Genomic DNA, 20,223 nt, shown 5'->3' with positions numbered 1-20,223 from the left:
TACCTGGCCAAGGAGATCGACCATCTTTTTACGGATCGATCGATTGTTGAGCATGTGATCGATCCAAAAATAATCTGCAATTTAATTAAATATCTAAAACATTTATTCCAACACAAAAGAGATAGTTTTGCTAAATATGATAACTAGATAGCCAACAAAATTATAAGAAAAAATATTTAAATATTTAAAAATATTTTAGTTTAACGTGTTAAAATTTAAAAATAAATTTTAATTACGACCTGCATCTTAACATTTATATAAATATATATATCATAACCTAAATATAAATAATTTAACAATTTAAATTAGAAAAAAATAAAAATCCCGGGCGTAGCCCGGATTAATCCCTAGTTTAGAGTAAAAAATAGAAGAATCCTATTTTTCTAAAAGGAAAAAAAAATAAAAATCTCTATTATAGATAATTGAATTAAACTTGTGTAAATTCAAATATAATAATTTTGTTAAATGAGAGTGAGAGAGAGGGGAAGCTAAAGTGGAAGTCTGGTGGTAATAATAGAGGATTTGGTATGACTGAGAGGACAAGTGGACACAAAGTCAGTCAAAAAAAGTGAATAGACATTAATTTTTTTTTTCTTCTTTAGTTGCTGCTGATTCGTTCGGTTTTGGACACAACAACAACAACGAAAAAGGTTTTATTCTACAGTAACCAACCAAACACACAAACTGGTCCCTATTTCAGACATTGAAAGTGGGCCATCATTCTTTCTTTCACTAGTGGGCTTCAACATCTGGTCCACACCACACAATTTCATTTTTACTTTTATTTGTTTGGTCAGGGAGGTTAATTATTATCTATATATATATATAAAATTGTCTGCCTCTCTCCTGTGATGCCACGTCGGATCCAGGCTGGAAAGTCGAACGTCCACGGCTTGACACGTGTCTCAAACGCTGCATTTCATTAAGCGTTGACAAATGTGGGCTTTCTCTCCTGATTTTATTGTTGGGCCATGAGGTTAGTTGTTCTGTCGGGCCCGATGGGGTTGTGTAGTTCCTCGAAAAAAAAATGAAAGGTGTTCTCACCAACCCTAATATGAAACAAAGATCCTCTTTCCCCTTCCTGCAGCAGTGAACTGATGACGTTAAGGCTTCCTCATAATTTTCATTTATTAGCTCCATCTCGAATTGTATTCAAAGCTTTCTTACTATCTTAGAGGCGGTGCCATGATCTGTATAAATAGAGGTTTGATTCATTCACTTGAACACATATTGTTCATGTTTAATTGAATTTCCTCCAGAAAGTTTTTGCAATTGCGAACCTCTTGATGTTTTGTTATATATTTAGTTATGGTTTTGATTTTAGAAATAACCCCTTTTTGATTGTTCAGTTTGCAAAATACTTTCTAACCATTAGTGTTTGTCTGTTTTGGTATTTAAGTTTTCAGCTGTCATATGAACTAGCTCGAGCAACAATGGAGATCAAATCAAGCCAGCCGAATCGTCCTCGAGAACCTTGGTATCAATCCAGCCGAATCGTACTCGAGGTCCAAACTCTTTTTTTTTTCAGAATTTTTTTCTCTGTAGCGTGTTGAGGCAAGGCTTTTGCGTTTCTGGGAATCCCGAAATGTTAAGAAAGATGGTGAGCTCATGGGCTTTGATATTCTTTTGGTTGATGGCAAGGTTAGTCTTTTCGACTTAATTGCTTATTTCCACCTTATTATCTCTTATGCCACCATCCCTTCATAGTCGTAGCTGAACTGGAAACTTTTTTTTTCGGAATTGTTTTCTTTGGAGTTTTATGCAAGTCTGATTATGATATATTGTGACAAAAAATTTATATTTAACTTTTCACAAAGATTCCTATTGATTCCTCCTCCCTCTCTAGCTGATTCATTTTCTTAAAAGCTTTTAGTTCTGTTCTGAGCTTTTGTTTATTTAATCTAATAGCTCAAAAGAATTTTACGATGGAGTTAGATAGTTAAGAAAGAGGCTGAACGCAGTATTTATGTCAACAATGGAGATGATTAAAAAACTGTTAGCGATTCATTAATGGTGGGGATTCAACGTTACACTTATCATCATGAAAATGGATCTTCTAGGTAAAATAAATCTCATAGTTGAAAAGATGATATTTTGTTTGCTTAATTCCTGGTTCTGTGTTTTAAATGCGTGTATGTCTTCTGATATTATGTGGTTCTATATTTTTCAGATATTTTTCTGTGAGAGCAGTTCAAAACATTAGAGCAGGTGTTAACACCTCGAGCCGGTTGTGTTATTGTTTCGCTTGAGAGAAACTTATTCTGTTATATATAAGTTTAACTAATCAAATATTTGAAAGACATACACGCATTTAAATGAATCAAACGCTTACAAAAATAGGGAAAAGGTTTCAAATTCCTTTAATAATGTTCGAGTTTCGTTTCGACTTGATTGCTAGCTAGATTGAGATACAACAATACGGAAAAGGTTTTTTTGTTTGCTTGAACAAACGCTTTGTTATTTTCCAAATAGAGAATCAACAGAAAAGGGAAAAAAAAATGACAGACTTGAAAAAACAATACGCCCACCGTGTACCTCGAACCCACAACCAAAAGGTTATGAGCCTTGCGCTCTACCAACTGAGCTAGACGGGGTTGGTGATGTTAACATGTACAAGTTCAAAAAGTAACAAATACATTTCAGACATGACGTTCAAAAATGAAAATGTTTTAAACTTCGATCACAAATTTCTGAATGGGATCTAAAAGATATTCAAATTCAATGACATCTACAAAATTTAACTAATATGTATATTCTTATATGACAAAAATTTATATTATACGTTTACTTTAATTGTTAAAATTATTTTAAAGTTCACATCCCGCCCGTAGGACGGGCCGACCCTAGTAATTTTATATACGTTTGTTTGTCAATTAACGATCTAACAAAAATCAATCAGGACAGTTAACAAAATTGTCACTCATATACTTTACGTATGCAGTTTTCTTACTTAAAACTAAACCTGAAGTTGACGGTTGATATATATAAAATCTATAAAAATAGATTTTTAAATTAGATTTTAAGTTCAGTGATACTAATCCCTTATATATTAAAAGAAAAACATTGTAATAAATGTATTCACACAATAATAGACACGTGACATTTATACAATGATTTGAGAATTGGCATGCTTACATGTCACATATAAAGCCTCTCAGTCAAACTTTACATAAATGTGTTTACAATATGTACTTTACGTTTTATTTTTAAATATAAAACTCCCATGTAAGATTTCAATAACCCACACTAACCATATTTTTCGATTCGAATCAAAGCAGATAACGAATAAAAAGTCCAATTATACATATATTATTTTTATTATTTAAGGATAGGCTAGGCAAATATTCGTAAATATTTTATTTGATTCATTATCCGTTTTGATTCGAACCAAAAAATCCAGGTATCCATAACACGACGAAGCAAATAAAATACTAAAATGCAATATATATAAAACAATGGCAAATCACAAATACTAATATTTTTAGAAACATATATCCGATTAAGTCCATTATATGCATATATATATATATATATATATATATTATAGTTTATATAATTTTTACAATATTTTTATGAATTAATTTATTATATTAGGTATTAGAATTTTAAAAGTTAAATAATAAACTATCTTTGTATTGAAATATTATTATTTTATATTATTTTTAGATTTTTTCGTTTATTTTTAAATTTTTCTTTTATTTACGGATCAAATCGGATATCCGTGAAAATTCTAAATTTTTCTGGATATCCGAGACAATGAATATTTGGGTGGCTACAGACTGAATCGACACTAGTGCCTCCAAATAGTTGGATATTCGATCCGTGCACACTCCTATTTACGGATACAATTTGATTTTTTTTATACGAAAGAAAATTCACTAATGCTAGGCTTATTTTATTTTTAATTAATTTTATTTTTAATTAATTTTATTTTAATTTTTTTACTTTTCATGTGTTATTTTGAATAAAAATGTCATTCAATATTGATTAACAATATCTTTATATATTTACCAACTACTTTTATATATTTTACATACATATACATATGGACATTGACGTGATCACTTATATAACTAAATATTCACCACAACTGAAGTATCTAATTCTCTTGAAAGTTGAAATATTATTTTTAATACTTCTTTCACTATCGATCAAATTGTAGTGAAATGATTTGTCTTAATAACTTTTTTTCTTTAACTATTATATATTTAGAAACTATAATATGAAACCATTGGTTCGATATCATGATTATTTAAAATTCATATAACCTGAAAGCAAACAAAAAGTAATAATTATTGGTTATCACCGGAAAAATAAAGAAAACATCAACAATTTGAACCGAACAAACCAAAATAAATATTGATTTAGAATTTTAGCTAAATTTTAGGAGATTAAAAACAAGAAAAACAATCTAAAACCGATATCCAAATTAAATAGATTTAATGTCTGCTTATTAAAACATAACAAAAGTAATAGTCACATTCTGCACGCAAGGCGCATGTTATTATCTAGTTAACGTTTATTTGGTTCTCTATCAATGATGTAAACTGTAGACACTGAGCAACATAAGTTTAAGTAGCAATGATTTATTTACCAATACAAAACTTTGCAAAAGTGGAGGATAACCTCTTCATAGACATCTGTGTTATGTTCCATACTTTGATCCATGCATTTAAAAGGCTTGATTTTCAGACATTTGGACTCGCGAGAATAGGGGTCTAAGTGGTGACCATTAGAAAAACATTAGGAACGAGTAGAGAAAAAAATACAGAAGAATAAAGTTATAGGAATGAAAAGGAAAATTATTCCTTATCAATCTTGGAGAGGAACAAATTTGTTCTATATTCCTCAAGAATAAAAGGAATGAGAAAAAATGAAAAAGAAAAACTATTACTTATAAATGAAAAAATAAAAAAGGAATAATAAGGAACACATTATTCATTTTCATTCCTTGGTCACTAGTTAGACCTTAGATATATGCAAGTAAGAAACATTAATGAAAAAGCTTCAAGCATGAACAACAAGAAGCATATATTTTTATAATGAACCTGCAACCCGCTTTGAAGAAGCTTGTTATAGTTTGCTGTATCTAACACACTAAGAGCACTTCCAACCATGGTTTTAGGAGGGGTTCTAAACATTATGTCAAGATTTCTTAGAATTTCATTACATCTCCACATAACATTTGTAACCTATACATTGGTTGGATTTTTATTTTACAATTAACTTTTAATTGTCTAATTATAACTTACTAAAATATTAATTTTTTTTTTTTGTTTTAGAAACTCTTTGGAATTCTTATTGTTGTAAGTGCTCTAATGTTCTATACTATAGTACTAATATTCAACGTGTTTTAATATTACAAGAGAGTGCACTATAATATTCAACTAGGATAAGACATGTGCCTTGCGCATGGTGAATTTATTTGTATATATTATCGACAATTTTATTTATATACTTGATCATTTTACAATTTTTTTTGTTGTTATTATATAATTTCTGTCCGATGGACCGGATCAATTTTCTATTAAAAGTTATGGTCCTAAACTAGAATTAATATATCATGGGCTGATCGGATTGGATATTAAACAAATTATGACACAAACTTTATTTTTTTCACCGAACACATTCTTGAAAAAAGTGAACAATATTGTTTTTTCAGTTAAATTATTTTGACATTTATTTTCCATATGGTTTTGAAAAGTTTCAAATTAACCATTGAATTTATACATGTTATTTTAATGTTTTTAGTCGTATGCTTAAGGAAAACTTACATTTTGTAATTTAAAGTCGTTTTAAAAAATTTAAAAGATAATATATAAGAAAAAAAATCTAACATATAAGAAAAATATAACATATAATGTTTCCTCATTTTTGTAATTTAAAGTCGTTTAAAAAAAATCAAAATATAACATATAAGGTTTCCTCATTTTTGTAATTTAAATTCATTTTAAAAACTTCAAAATATAACATATAAGAAAAAGTCTAATTTTTAGTATATGGTTAATCTGATTATTTAATTTCTTTTAATAATATAAAATTAAACAAAAATGAGGAATGATGCAAATATTGTTATCAAAAATTTATTATTCATAGTCATTAATTGCCATATATATTAATCATATTATGTAATTTTGTAGCTTTTATTTAAGAAAATAATATACACTTTTTATATTTTGGATTAATATAATGTTTCCTAGTAATTGGATTTTGGATCAACATTTATTTTAATTGATTCTTAAGCTGCCAGGTAAACTAAATTGTCATCATAATTAAGTGAAACCTAAAGAGAATTTCTTTTTAATTAATACAAACTTAAAATTACAATTTTTTGAATGATTTTCAATTAACATACAGGAGATATTATAGTAATATAATATAGAGAAGTTTGTCATAGTTTCCTTTTGATCATTGTTGTTATTACATTTAAGGCTTTTCATTTTTTGGATTAACATATTAATCTACGAATTTTGATTTGAAATGGCCAACTTTACACACTCGTGCATCATAAAGTGAACAAAAAGACGCTAAGGTGGGATGTAGAGGTCACACTTTACACTCTCTTGTAACAAAAAAAAGGAGACCAAAGACACAAGTCACAACAATTTGAAAGCAAAACTCACTTTCTTAACTCCACTGTACACCACTTAGAAATCATGTTCTTCGTCATTATCATCATCAATTTCAGACCTCGTCGGAGAGTTTTGGACCACAAGCTTCGACGGCGTCAGCCACCGTCAGAAAGATATGGTCATATCCCAACATGTCAGCAAAGTGAGACAAGTGTAATTTGCCTATCACCAATGGTCCAGGATTTGCAAGAATCAGCTGTTTATATACACAGAATCATAGTCAGGTAATATTCTTCAACTAATTCACTTTGATTAATTAGATAAAAAAACCCATTGGATCAATTTGTTTATGTGTATTTACCTGAATATCTCTCTTCTGGAGAGATTTGTATAAGTCTTCTAGGGCGTGGATACCACTTGTATCGATATCCGTCACGGCTGAAAATGTGGTAGTGATGTTAACATCCATGGTTAGAGATAATTAGTCGTTCAGAAAAAAAGTTTAGAGATAATTAAAAAGGATTACTTAGTAGTAAAATTAACATACGTGACATCTCGATGATTAGAAACTGGATCCTAGGTAAGCTTGCTGCTTTCACCTTCTCTTCTTCCTCTAGTAACCATCTTTGGATCCTGCAAATTTTGAAAATTTCCAAATTAGGCTTCTTATGAACCAACAAATAACATATTTTGGCTAAGGTTAAAACCTTGTTTAGGGTTTACCTTTCTCTGACGTAATTTGAGTTGGAGAAGTAAATGGCTGAGTCAACACGAATCGTGAGAACCCCTGGAACCATAGTGGCTTCAGGATACTGTTGGATGTTTCTGTAAACTGAAGTTCTCGGAATGTTTCCAAGAACCGCCGTTCTAGGTCTTGTTACTTGCAAGAGAATCTTAGCAAATGATATAGAGACCTGTACCAAAACACACGTAACAAGTATCAGAAAATTAAGATTGAAAGGGAACTATAGATACGTCATGGTTGCATGGGTTTAAATATCTTGATACGTACGGCAATGAGAAGCCCTATCTCAACGGAAGCAAAGATGACGCCAAAGAAAGCTCCCATACAAGCAACGAAGTCAAGCTTATCGACCTTGAAGATCAATATCGCAGCTTGGATATCAATCAAAGGAATCACAGCATTGATGATAATAGCTGCGAGGATGGCGTTTGGTGTGTACTTAAACAACGGAGTGAGGAAGAGCAATGTCAAGAGAACAACGATTGACATTATGATGTTTGAAACCGCAGTTTGACATCCAGCCATGAAGTTTACAGCTGATCTTGAGAATGATCCAGTCGCTACGTAGCAAGAAGACATGGAACCAACAACGTTCATAACACCTAGTGCTACCATCTCTTTGTTACCATCGATTTGATAGTCTTTCATTGCAGCAAACGTTCTTCCAATGGCCACAGCTTCCTGTGGATTTAGATATGAAGTTGTAATTTATAGCCAAATGGTTTTGAGATTGAAGTAATGCTGGTTCAAGCACAACATAATAAAACATTGGCTTTGACTTCTAAATATTATTTTAATTTTTATCAATGATCTCAAAAATCTCTGGACCGGTCTGATTTTACTGAAGTATGACTTGTTGATTTGGAACTTACCGTTAAGGCGACCATTCCAGCGACTACACCGATACGAATGCCCTTAGCAAGGTAATGTCCGGAGAAGTAGATTTGATGGAACGATGAAGGATTGATGCCTTTGTCAAGGTGTTTCACCTTCATATCATTACACAGGGAAACATGTTAACACAAAGTCAAATAGCTTGTGGTGCAAGTAACTATATTTAGAATAGGGTGAGTGAGTTCTTACGATTTGGACTCCTTGTTTGTCAGCTCTGGTTATGTAGACAAAGAAGGTGGAGATGATAACTGATATCAATGGCGCAACCGCTGGAATCCAGAACAGTTTCTTGCTCTTTTTGCCCTGTTCCATCATCATGCCAAGATATATCAGATTCAGATGAAAACAAAAAGAACAAACCAAATGATGTTTCCATAATGTACTATATTATTCACTCACAAAGATAAAAATATATTATTTCTTACAATGAACTTAGATGTGAGAAGGAATGTCAAGAAGGATGCACCAATGAGTATAGTCTGCCAATTCCACTGCATAGCCATATTGATATGATTTAGTGAAACATTTTTCACAATGTAGGAATCAAGAAACAAAAGAAGAATCCTTACACCATGATGAGCTGCGCTAAAGACTGAATCTAAAACAGCGATGATATCAGTTTTCTTGGTGAATTTCTTGATCCCTAAGAAACCTTTGAGCTGCTGAAGAGCGATTGTGATGGCTGCACCACCCATGAATCCAACCACCGCCGCATGGGAAAGGAAATCAATCAAGAACCCTAATCTGCAATTCATAAAACCTTGAGAACCTTATCGACCATAAAAACAAGTACTTGAAGAAGATGAGTTACCTGAAGAAGCCAAGGGCTGCTTCAGTGACACCGGCAAAAAACGTAGCCGTGAAGGCAAGTCGGAGATACTCATCAGGATTTGTGTTTGGATCAACCTCAGCTCGAAGGAGAGTACCTAGCAGAAGAGATACCACAGCAACAGGTCCAATTGCTATATCCCTAGAACTCCCCATACAAGCATACACCAACGGTGGAACAAAACTCGAATCTGTAAGATCATTTTCAACCAAACCCATGTTTTTCTAACTAGGTCAAAGTGTAATAATTAATCAGAGTTAAATCATCAAACTTACATAAACCGTATTTAGGATCCAGGTTCGCAAGCTTAGCATATCCAATATCCTAAAATCATCATAGAAAATACATGAGATACAAAGTAAAAATATAGGTATCTTGTGACACAAGTAAATAGTGCAACTAAGATTTGTTCTTTTAACCTGAGGGATACAAAGACTAGCAATAGTTAAACCGGCAATGAGATCACCACGGAACTTCTTGAGATTATAGTTACGTCCCCAATCGAAAACCGGGAACACAGATTGGAGACCGAGCATGAACTTCTTAGACTTAGGCTGATCCTTAAAGTGTCTGAGAGGATCATCATGGAAGAAGGTTTCTTTGAACGTGTACATGAAATCATGGAACATGTTTTGCTTCGGTGGGACACCAACTTTATGCCGGTGAGGCGACGATTTGATCGGAAGATCTCCACCATCCGTCACAGGATTCACATCAGGATGAGCTCTCCCAGACATAGCTAAGTACGTATCTGCAAACAGAACAAGAGAATAGTTAGGTTAGTTTCGTTTGCTAATGTTTGAGGTTTAATTTAGAACTGTTTGAACAGAGGAACATAATCTAACCAGGAGAAGGAGAGATTGCTGGAAAAGTGAATAAAGTGAATATTTGGCTTGGTGTGATTTTTTAGCAACATTGATGAAGCTTATTTATAATGAAAAGTTTATGAAATTATTTTTATTTAATTATGACAAGGGCGTTTCATTCGAATGATGAATCTGGATAGCTAAGAGACCAAATGCATGAAGAAAGATGAAAAGTCAAAATACATTCCAAATTGAAATATTTGTCTCTATCGGCATTAAGTGAAAACAAATCAAGTCAATGGGGTTTGTGGCAAAGGCTGTGCACAAAGTTGCAAACAATCTCATTCAAGATCTCGTTTACTTTTGCCGTAAGGAGAGATCGTTGACCCGAACTGCCACGTGGTAAAAGGCAAACAATTTTTGAAATAAATGTAGTTAAATACGTTAATGCAAATACTTTTACTTATCCCTGAATAATTGATGAGAATTATCGACCGCATTGTTCGAAAATATAACTAATAATCATATGGTATTCGGATTTTCTTAGATTAGTAGCTTGAACAGAAGTTTTAGAAACTATACCTAAAATTTCAGAATACAAACCTAACTAAAACAGATATTAGAAACAGGACCTAAAAATATACAAAGCAAACCTAATTAACTCATAGATATGTTATATTTTAGTGGTTCTAAGCTTCTAAGATGGACTTAGCATCTTGTCCAAACTCAAACTATGTAGCTGTTATGTCAATTTTGTATCAGTTTTATTTATTATAATTTTAAGGGAAACATATACATGTATATTAAATAATAACTACTTGAAAATTAATTAGGTCTGTTTCTGGACAAAAATCTTTTGCGTGGAATGGCTGGTTATTTAAAACACTTTGTCTGCTCTTATTAGTTTTTAACCAACAAATGATTTTCAAAGTGGCGTGTTTCTATTTATATGCAAAACTGTAGAACGTTAAGTTAATTTCAATCTTTCAGAGAAGCTGAAAGGTATACAAAATCAACTTCGTAAATCCCCAAGTTGTACTATATATATATTCTAATAATATTGTTTTTCATGTTTGTTACTAGTTGTAGCAAACTGCCAAAGTGAATACCAAACGCTATGACTTTGTCCATACAGGAATTCTGTATGCATGATTGAATTTTGAGATTATTGATATATTTATCGAAGAAACGCTCTAATCGTGATTATTCAGGTATCACACAAAAGCACTACTGAAAAAGCAACTGATCAAAACTATGATTAAGCGTTAACATTAAAAAACTACAACATATGATTGGGACATAGACGCAGTCACGCACGTGTATTCTATAAATGGGAAAATTATAATATATATTTACATGATGAGATAATAAGTGGGTACAGTAACAAGAAGATGCATAACCATTGATAGTTGGAAGGTTAAAACCATCAAATACCTGGAAAAGAAGAAAAATTTCGAACTCGTTTTTCAGCCTCTTCCTCCAAAGATCTTTCACATGTTTATATTAATTTCTTTATGCCAAAATTTTCAAGCCGAAAAAGAATGAAAAAGAATTAGAAGAAAGTTCACGAGAGAGACAGATACAACCTCCCCTTTGTAGATCAGCAAACCCGAATCTTGTCCAGGTTCGCTGAATTTCTCTTAAAATATCAATAAGAAACCTAAAAGATACATGAAATAGGTGATTTTTTCCAAGAAAATATATATATTATTTGAAACGGTGGAAAATTCAATTCCTTGGAAAAACACAAAGAATTAGCAGTAGAAGAGAAACGTATTTAAATGAAGAGAAACATAAAAATTGACTGAATTTTTGTATTTCTTAGATATTTTAATTGAAATAAACTTGCAGCTATACGAGATAAAGATCGTGATTATGATATTCTTCTTTTTTCAGGAAACAAAAAAATATAATACGAAGTGATAATGACAAGTTATGAAACCTAGAAACACAACCGAAGGAAGTATCGAAGTGTTTTTACGAAAGTACCACTGGCTCTAAATCGAGAAAAGCGAAAAGGTCAAAAGAAAGCAGCGATCTCTTTGGGGATGAAGTTGACTTTTTAAGATTACAGTGGGCCCCGTGCCAGTTTAACTTGAACTTAGACTGTTGCATGGCTACGTTCTTCCTCGGTGCATTTTAGTCATTGACTACGTTGTGTTTTGCTGGCTACGACCTAGTGGCTCTCCATGTTGGTTCATGGCCAGCCACACACAACTATTAGTTTGAAGAATAATTTAACCTATAATTTAATCTGATTTCTTTTCTTTAAGAGGAAATAAGGATAAAATGATTTGCGCATCCACGCGAATGTTAGTTTTACACGTTTATATTTATTTATATAACTAGTATATATATTTTAGATGAGTCGTAATATAACTCGTGTTTAAAAAATACGTCCGACTAGACATCGGCAACTCGGTTGGTAGAGCTGAGCGGTGGTGATTTCACCATAATCGGCGAGCAAATCAGAGATAGGTGTATAATTTTTTTTTGAATTTTGAATGTGTACAACTGATGTTTTATAGCAAATATATCTATTTGAGACACAACTAACACGAAAACACACAATAATTTAATGTTTTGCATGAAATTAGATGATGGCCACCATACAAATAGCTCTTTAGAGTCGAAACCCTAAAAAAACAATATGGGAAAAATGATGAAAATTACGATTATGTAACAGATTAAAAAAATTAAATAAAAAAGAATCTAAAATTAAATAAAAAAGAACCCAAAATACCGCTAGGCCAGTGGAAATTAATGATAACTGTCCAAAATAATAGAATCTATTACAAAAGGTATCCTGAAAACTGAAAATAGTACTAAAAGTCAACCTACTATTCTGTGGACTCATATGCAATGTTAAATTATTTGAAGACAAACGGGGATCAAACAAAAAAAAATATAACTATATATACACACATTATATATATATATATAATATAATATGTGTAATCAGTTACGATTATGATTAACAAAATATAATATTATGCATGTGTATATATGTATGTTTTCTTGATTGGTTAGAACACAATTATCACTAAACAAAACATTATTAAGTAGTTTGTACGGTTGATATATAACGACGACTAATAAGACAAATACGTTTGTATGCTAACGAGTAATGAGTTGATTTTGTAGAGTTTGGATGGAAACTATTAAAATATTATTTTTAACAAACATGAAATGCATTACTACTGCAACATTTGTAAAGCATAAACATATTAATTTGTAGAGTATAAATCTGCAATGTTAGATTTTAAAACTTGTGTAATGTGAAAGTATAAAATATATTTCTACATATAAGAAAATAACAATAATTATATTTCTCAATACTTTTTGATGGTATGAATACATGTGTAATTATTCAACAACCCGGCTATCACAAACATTTAAAGAAATTATTTTTTGGTTTGAAGCGTTTGTAGACTTGTTAAACTAGTACGCTGGAATAGGTCTGAGAATTCAGATATTTGGATGGGGTTCGAGTAAGATCCCATCGGGTCCGAGTTTTTCGGATAAATGAATTCTATACCCAATAAATACATAGTATAATTCAGTTTGACAGGTAGAATACCACCGGTTTTGGGTCGGTTTCGGATACCCATTTATTATGTGAATCATATATATATTTACAAAATAAACTAGCTTACATGGTAATTAAAATGGGTCAGTGGTCACATTGTCACTTATTAATCTATCCAATTCGGGTTAAAGTCTCTAAAATGTCAATTTTATAGAAATTTTAATATTGAAATGCTATATATTTACAATATAAAAGAATACATATAATTTAAAATGGTCTAATGGTAACATAATTGCTTCTCTGCTTATTCAACTTGGTTTCGAGTAGAGGTGAAAACACATTTTCTGATATTTTAGGGTTTAAAGTATCTATTCCGGTTTAAACAGGGTACCGCTGTACCGGTTAAAAAACGAAACCGAACCAATACCCACAGGTAGACATGTCAATTAGAGCTGAAGCCCGCAGTCCGAACCCACCGAGCCCTAAAAATTATCGGGCTTGGGCTTAGTTTTATAAGCTCAATAAATTGGACCATTCGGACTAAGCCCATTTGGACTTTTGGTATTCTGGACCTAAGCCCGTTTGGGCTAGGACCGGCCCGAAAAAAAAACCCAAAATTTTGTACTTTAGTTTAAATATTATCGTTATTGCAATCCAAACGATTATTAGTATTGACATATTATTTTGATATTTTATCCAAACTCTAATAAATCAAATATAAAAGTTGTTAATGATTTTATTGTTTGTTCATAACAAGTGTCACATTTAAAATTTTGCAAATGTACATTCTTCTTTCATGTACAACATGTTTTTTTTCAATATACAAAGTATGAAACGTTTGACCATGTTTATCATAAATTTTGTTTTCTTATATGTTTAGTTTTAGTTTTAATTTATATTTGATTATTTAAATCTTATTAAATTTGGTTTGTTTATAATATGTTATAAAAGAATACGAAAAAGTAAAACATTTTTGGTAAAAATAAAAGTTTAAACTCAATTTATATTTTAAAACTAAAAAATAAAACTATTTTTAATGAAAATTCACATGTAAAATGATATTGGAAGTAGCAATGACAAATTATTTTTCGAAAAGCCCAAAAAGCCCGAAAGGCCCTATAAGAGCTGGGCCAGACTTTGAATTCTAGGCCCAAAATATTTCTTGGCCAGGCCGGACTCAAATATTTACGGGTTTGGCGGGTTTGGGCCGGGCCAGACTGGACCAACCCGAATTAACACCCCTACCCACATGTATTAAAAGCAAGACCCGTCGGAATATGGCTATAACCAAAACTGAACTAAACCGGTTCATTCAGGTTAGATTTGGTTACGTAAACGGTTCCGGTTAAAATTCGCAGCCATAACTGGGGATACAAAAATTCTCAAAACTGTTTGCAACAAATGTTAACAATTATGAATGTTTTGATTGGTACCATTTTGTGGCATTATAAAATGGTAATAAACACTTTTACGACATAATTCTAACAGATCAGCTGAAACTGTTTGCATGTAGCCAAATATTTTTTTTAAGGATGGTTGCATCTAAAAAAGCAACCCTTAAACCACACGTTTTCAATACCAACTAACTTTAGATTTAAACCGAGGTTTCGAGGACTTCTCCAGTGCTGGTTCAGAGTTCACATGGACATAGATAAATTTGCAGATTATGTTTATCATATTTTGGTTGTAAATAAATATTTATTTCTCCGATGATCAATATATTTAACATTTTATCAAGAAAACTTTAGATTTAAAGATGGTCTATATCCTTTAGCAATATCTTGCAAACAAAGTTTTAAGGCACAGTGCCACCGGACCCGGCTTTGGGTTAAAGTTCATAAAGTAAAGGCTTTAGGCACCAGAGATTATATAAATTTTAGGGGCGCCAATTTACCACTATCTTTCTTTAGTCTAGTGGTTTAGGATATTGATCATTTTACATGCGGTTTTGGGGTTCAAACTTCGACTGATCAACTTACCTTTTTTCCTTTTTATAATAACTTTTCATTTTATGACAATAAATCAAATAAATTGATTCATTGAAAAATACGGAGGGTCTAGATAACTTTGATAAATTGTATTTACTGATATATTATTATTAGATAATTTTTTTTATCAAACAACTTCTTTCTTTGCTTTATTAACAGAAGAAAATTTATCTTCTTGCTGTCTTTATTTCTTACATGTCTTTCTCAATTACCAGTTGCTTACCAGAATAGTTGCATCTCCCATATAATTGTTTTTTCTTTTTTATAAGTTCTTATATTTTTTCAGAAACTTTGAATCAAACAAACATAAAATTGTTATAGCTTTCAAGAATATTTGATAAGAAATAATTGATACTAACGTGATTTTATATATTATATGTTGAGCTGTATTTTATAAATTATTTTTGGGGATAAAAATGCTATTAGAACATATAACTAGAATTATAAAATGTTGGCAAATACTATTACAGAGTCTGTAAAGATGCTGGAGATTAAAAAAATGTTTGTCGTTTGATAATTCCGATTAAAGTTATTTCTGCATAAATAAAAATTTTAAGTTTAACATTTTATAAAATTAACCAAAGTTTAACTATATTTCATAAGCGATTTAATATATATTTTTGATAACAACTTATATATTCATATTATTTGGTATATTTTGTTATATAAAATTTTTAGTAAAATTTAAGGGGCACTGAGTGTCACAGTTGGTGGTCTCCGTTAGCGTAGGACGCGGTCACACGTACTTATGACTTTTAGATAAGGGTGTCATAATAGCTTGGTTCGGTTCTGAACAGTTCTTAATAGTCTGTCTTTAAGGAAAAAATAAAATAAAAGCTTATTTAACTAATACTGAGTTTATTATTATTATTATTGTTTTTGACTGAGTTGTTTATATTGAATCTTAGTTGTTGTTGAATTACAATTTTTTGTCATTTATCCATCATATTTTAATCAAAATGTTATTTTAAACATATCTTCAACACATTATAATTAATTAAATTATTGTACTTTGTATATTATTTTTTTGATAACATCAAACAAAAATTAACTAGAAACTCCTACCGGTCTGACAAGCCACACCAGTGGGGTTGAATCGACATAAAGCAAAACAGAAGGAAAATTCCTCGCACCACGTGCAAGCTTGTCCGCCAAAGTATTTTGTGCTCTAAGAATATGTCTAATTCGGAAGTGAGGGAAGAAAATCTTACTTTGTATATTTTTGATTTCCTTATTTAGTACTACTATCAATTGTTTTCTAGTCCTTGTTGAAAATTTCAGTCCATGAAAGGAGTTTGATCACCTTTGGGGATGAACTGGAGTTGTTAACATTTAATCGTTTAAATGACAAATGATGGAGAGTTATTGGAACATCAATGTGGCATTTTTAGAAAGTATTTTCTGTGGACCACCTATGATCATGGGAGATATTTATATAGTATATATCTATCTATCTATATATAAAAGAGTTTTCTCTCCTTTCAGTCTGCCACCTAGAATTCCAGGTCAAAAAATCGTTTTTTGGCGTTATGATACGTGTTCATTTAATTGGAAATCGGATGGGCTTTCGAATCGTTATGTGTGTATTTTATATTATTGGGCTTAAAATTTGGATAGTATGTTCAGTCCAATAGCCCGTTATCGCTAACCCTAATCTGAGTTCACGAAGAAATGTGAGTTTTCATCTCATGTTTGTTCGACGGCGACGGTGACGCTGCTGCGGCTCTAGGGTTCATAAATCAATTCATAAATCAAGATTTTATTGAAACTATTAGGATATTGTTTGTTCTTATGTTTGAATGGTGTTGAAGAAGATGATGTGCAGTGTAAGCCACTCTTTTGGATTTTACGGGTTAAAGTCATATACTGAGACATCAAGGCCTCCAACATCTTGCTCGACTCGGTATACCCTCTTTTTGAACTCTCATTATTGTCTTAATTGAATAAGAATGGTACTGACTATAGATGATATTTCCAAAGAGGTTATGATGTAGTTTGTGATGTACATCAGAAGGTGTGTCAAGACGTATGTCAAGACGTAAGGTAGGACGTCGAGTGAAGAAGTTGCTTACAAAGAGATTGTCTAAGGTGATTGCGTGTGTTAGTGGAGATTGGAAAAAGAAAGAGAATATCTTGTTGAAGACAAATGACGTTTTCTATTAAGCAAAGAGGCTTTGCTTGGAGAAGAAGTGTTACTTGGAGAGGAATAGGAAGTTTCCTTATAAGAGAATGGAAGTTCATTAAGGTGCATTTAATGAAATTGGAGAGCAAGTCTACGGTTTATATATAAGGAGAGACGTGCCCTTATGAGAAAAAGAGCACCCAGAGATTAAAGTGAGAGAAAGTTTCATTAAGTGTTGAGTGTTGACCTACGGTCTGACGTAGTGTCCGATGGAGTCTGATGTGGACTTAGTTTGGTGGCGTTGGAGTTGGCGCTTTGTGTAGTGTAGTTAGCCATCGTGTGTAGCTCTTGTGAGATTTTTGTGTGCTTGGGTGATCAAGTGTTTTGGTGTATCCGTTGAGGTATGGTGACCAAACTGTGCGTTGGTGTGACGTGCTCGTTGGTATATGTGGTATGCGTCTGGTGTTGACGTACTCGGTGACGTACTTGGTGAAGTACTCGGTGACGTACTTGGTGAAGTACTCGGTGATGTACTCGGTGAAGTACTCGCTGACGTACTTGGTGAAGTACTCGGTGACGTACTTGGTGAAGTACTCGGTGATGTACTTGGTGAAGTACATGGTGATGTATCTTCAGATACTTGGAGGTTGAAACCTTGACTCAGGGGGAGTTTAGCAAAGATGGTTTCATTGAAGAGGTCTAGAAAGATTGCAGCTGTGTGAAGACATTGAGCTCTGGTGCGGCCGGATGGGGTCTATGCATGCGTGCTTGATTCCTAATCTTCATAGATATCTATCTAGAAAAGAGCGTGTCAGGAGGTTTGTGCCTGATGTATACGTTAGCAAATAATGATGTATTTGCATTCTTGTTCTAGTGATCAATAAAATCTGGAAGAGGTCCCGGGGATGTAGGAAACGAACCCCGTTAACAAATTCAGTGTGTCATTACTTTCTCTCTATATTTCTGACTCATCCGCACTTACACATGACTTGGTTCTATTTCATGACAATAAGACTAAAATGGAAAGCTTTCAGACTTTGTATTAGTGAAATACGGTCCAATGTGAGAAACAAGCTATTTTAGTACATGAATCATGCTATGCAGCTCCTGAGTAGGTGTCAACAGGTACATTCTATCAAATCTCATTTACAAACTGATTTCATTGTGAATTTTCAAGAGTAAATGAGGAAGCAAACATATATGATTCGATATGTTTGTGTGATTTGGACATGTAAAGCTGCTGTTGTGTACAAGGTTTATTCAATCGCTGCTTGGATGCTTGCAGAATTTCAAGAAAGCGTTTGATTGACAAATAATATTTGGGAAAAAGAGACAGCTAAGATACCGTTTTCAACGCGAAGATGCAAATATATGGACAAAAGGAAATATTATTATTTCTCTTTTTTTTACTGGAAAGATAAACGTTTACGATGCTGATGAGTGGTTTTGTCTCAGAGATTAGTGAAGGAGATTGGAAATTTGCAGGTAGGATCACAAGAAATCACATACAGAGCAACGGAGAGGCCCTCCGGAGGGATGGGTTATGTGTAATGTGGCCTATAAATGGTCAAAAGAGAAGTCCATGGTGGGTGCGGCATGTGTTCACAGAAATGTGAATAGACTGGTGCTTTGTCATAGTAGGAGAAAACGTTTGTTGGTTGTCATTTGAAGGAAGAAGACAAGCTGATAACTATTTTGTGGGCAGTAGAAAGCATGAAATAAGAATGGTAATGTCATCTCTGCAGGCGAATTCAAGAAATGTTTTGGAGCTATTAATAAACCTGGTGCTTGGACTGCGTTTAGCTTTCCAAGTGATGACTGCTCTATCTGGATGTCAGGGTTGGTTAGTGAATACGATGCACAAAGATCCCAATAGAGGAGCTTCTTTCATAGCTGAAAGCGTAATCAATATGGGCCCCCCTCAATGGTTACGCTCTTTCTTTGACAATGAAGAGGGCTTCCTCTAATGGTAATTGACTCAGAAATTAATGGTACTGTACGGTGCACGTAGGTGTTTGATGTATGAGTTGGGTTTTGTTGTTCCTAAAATTTTGTTGTCGTTGCGGTATGATGTACCAGATATCTGCAATACGTTCTCATGTTATATAAATCATCAAGTGTTAAAAAAAAGATAAACTTTTTCGCTAAAAATAATACTCAAAATTATATATAAGTTTCTTTATATATATATATATATTGACATTTTAGTGTTCATTTTTTGCTAATTATAATAAATGTAAAATGAAATAAGTATTCAAAAAATGTGGAATATTACATTATTACTCGGTTTTATTATGATAATAGTAATAATAAAAATTCACTAGGAACTTATATACACTGAGTTCTTACCAATACTAAGAGGCAAATGCTATACACCATGCATATTTCGTTAGTATATTTTAAAAATATGTACATTAGCCTTACACTAGTCACTACGTTATTAGCGTAAAAATAAAAAGGTTAAAATGCAGACGGTTAAATATTGTAAAAGATGCTCAACGAGTAAAGCAAGTGTACAAACTAAAAAAGTAAGATACATCTTAGAGCATCATTAACCCCACCTCTTAAGTGGGTTCTTAGAAGGTGGGTCTCACAACTTTATTAAAAACCACCTCTTCTTTCTCTTCTACAAGAGGCAAGTTTGGTGGGTTCTTATGGTATTTGCGGACCCCACTGACACGTGGTAGCCCGCAATTGGTTATTTAAAAAAAAAAAAAAGTTAAGAACCCCAAATGATG

At 32.4% G+C, this 20,223-nt stretch overlaps 1 protein-coding gene and 1 long non-coding RNA gene across 7 annotated transcripts; one reads left to right on the top strand and one right to left on the bottom strand.

Annotated features, from left to right (window-relative positions):
- Positions 1 to 293: 293 nt before the first annotated feature.
- On the top strand, positions 294 to 2,367 carry LOC103853104. Of its 4 annotated transcripts, XR_630089.3 has the most exons (4): positions 326 to 1,204; positions 1,400 to 1,641; positions 1,909 to 2,060; positions 2,171 to 2,367. It is a non-coding gene; the product is annotated as an uncharacterized LOC103853104 (long non-coding RNA). The 4 variants fall into 4 exon arrangements; XR_630088.3 differs by having other exon boundaries at positions 304 to 1,204; positions 1,400 to 2,060; XR_630090.3 differs by lacking the exon at positions 1,909 to 2,060 and having other exon boundaries at positions 332 to 1,204.
- A 3,121-nt stretch (positions 2,368 to 5,488) lies between these two features.
- On the bottom strand, positions 5,489 to 16,412 carry LOC103853103 (sulfate transporter 1.2). 3 transcript variants are annotated; one of them, XM_033284119.1, is made up of 13 exons: positions 11,281 to 16,412; positions 9,460 to 9,791; positions 9,316 to 9,364; positions 9,023 to 9,230; positions 8,781 to 8,955; positions 8,637 to 8,702; positions 8,401 to 8,514; positions 8,190 to 8,306; positions 7,585 to 7,998; positions 7,296 to 7,486; positions 7,120 to 7,205; positions 6,934 to 7,010; positions 5,489 to 6,828 (listed from the first exon to the last, which is right to left on the bottom strand). In XM_033284119.1, exons 2-13 carry the CDS (start codon positions 9,775 to 9,777, stop codon positions 6,685 to 6,687), a joined length of 1,959 nt encoding a protein of 652 aa, XP_033140010.1. In that variant the 5' UTR covers positions 9,778 to 9,791; positions 11,281 to 16,412; the 3' UTR covers positions 5,489 to 6,684. The 3 variants fall into 3 exon arrangements, with proteins under 3 accessions (XP_033140010.1, XP_009128268.1, XP_033140011.1); XM_009130020.2 differs by lacking the exon at positions 11,281 to 16,412 and adding an exon at positions 9,886 to 9,968; XM_033284120.1 differs by lacking the exon at positions 11,281 to 16,412 and having other exon boundaries at positions 9,460 to 9,826.
- Positions 16,413 to 20,223: the final 3,811 nt, after the last annotated feature.

Source organism: Brassica rapa, chromosome A02 (genome assembly GCF_000309985.2).
Source record: "Brassica rapa cultivar Chiifu-401-42 chromosome A02, CAAS_Brap_v3.01, whole genome shotgun sequence".
Classification (NCBI taxonomy): domain Eukaryota; kingdom Viridiplantae; phylum Streptophyta; class Magnoliopsida; order Brassicales; family Brassicaceae; genus Brassica; species Brassica rapa.
Note: the sequence above shows the minus strand (reverse complement) of the source record. Positions and strands in the feature narration are given on the sequence as shown.

Bases quoted from the DNA above. Each gene is read 5' to 3' on its own strand.
- LOC103853103 (XM_033284119.1), bottom strand. From the start codon at position 9,777: ATGTCTGGGAGAGCTCATCCTGATGTGAATCCTGTGACGGATGGTGGA. The intron at 8,307-8,400 runs GTAAGAACTCAC...AATGATATGAAG, and splicing joins ACAAACAAGGAGTCCAAATC to GTGAAACACCTTGACAAAGG. The intron at 6,829-6,933 runs GTAAATACACAT...GTATATAAACAG, and splicing joins TCCAGAAGAGAGATATTCAG to CTGATTCTTGCAAATCCTGG.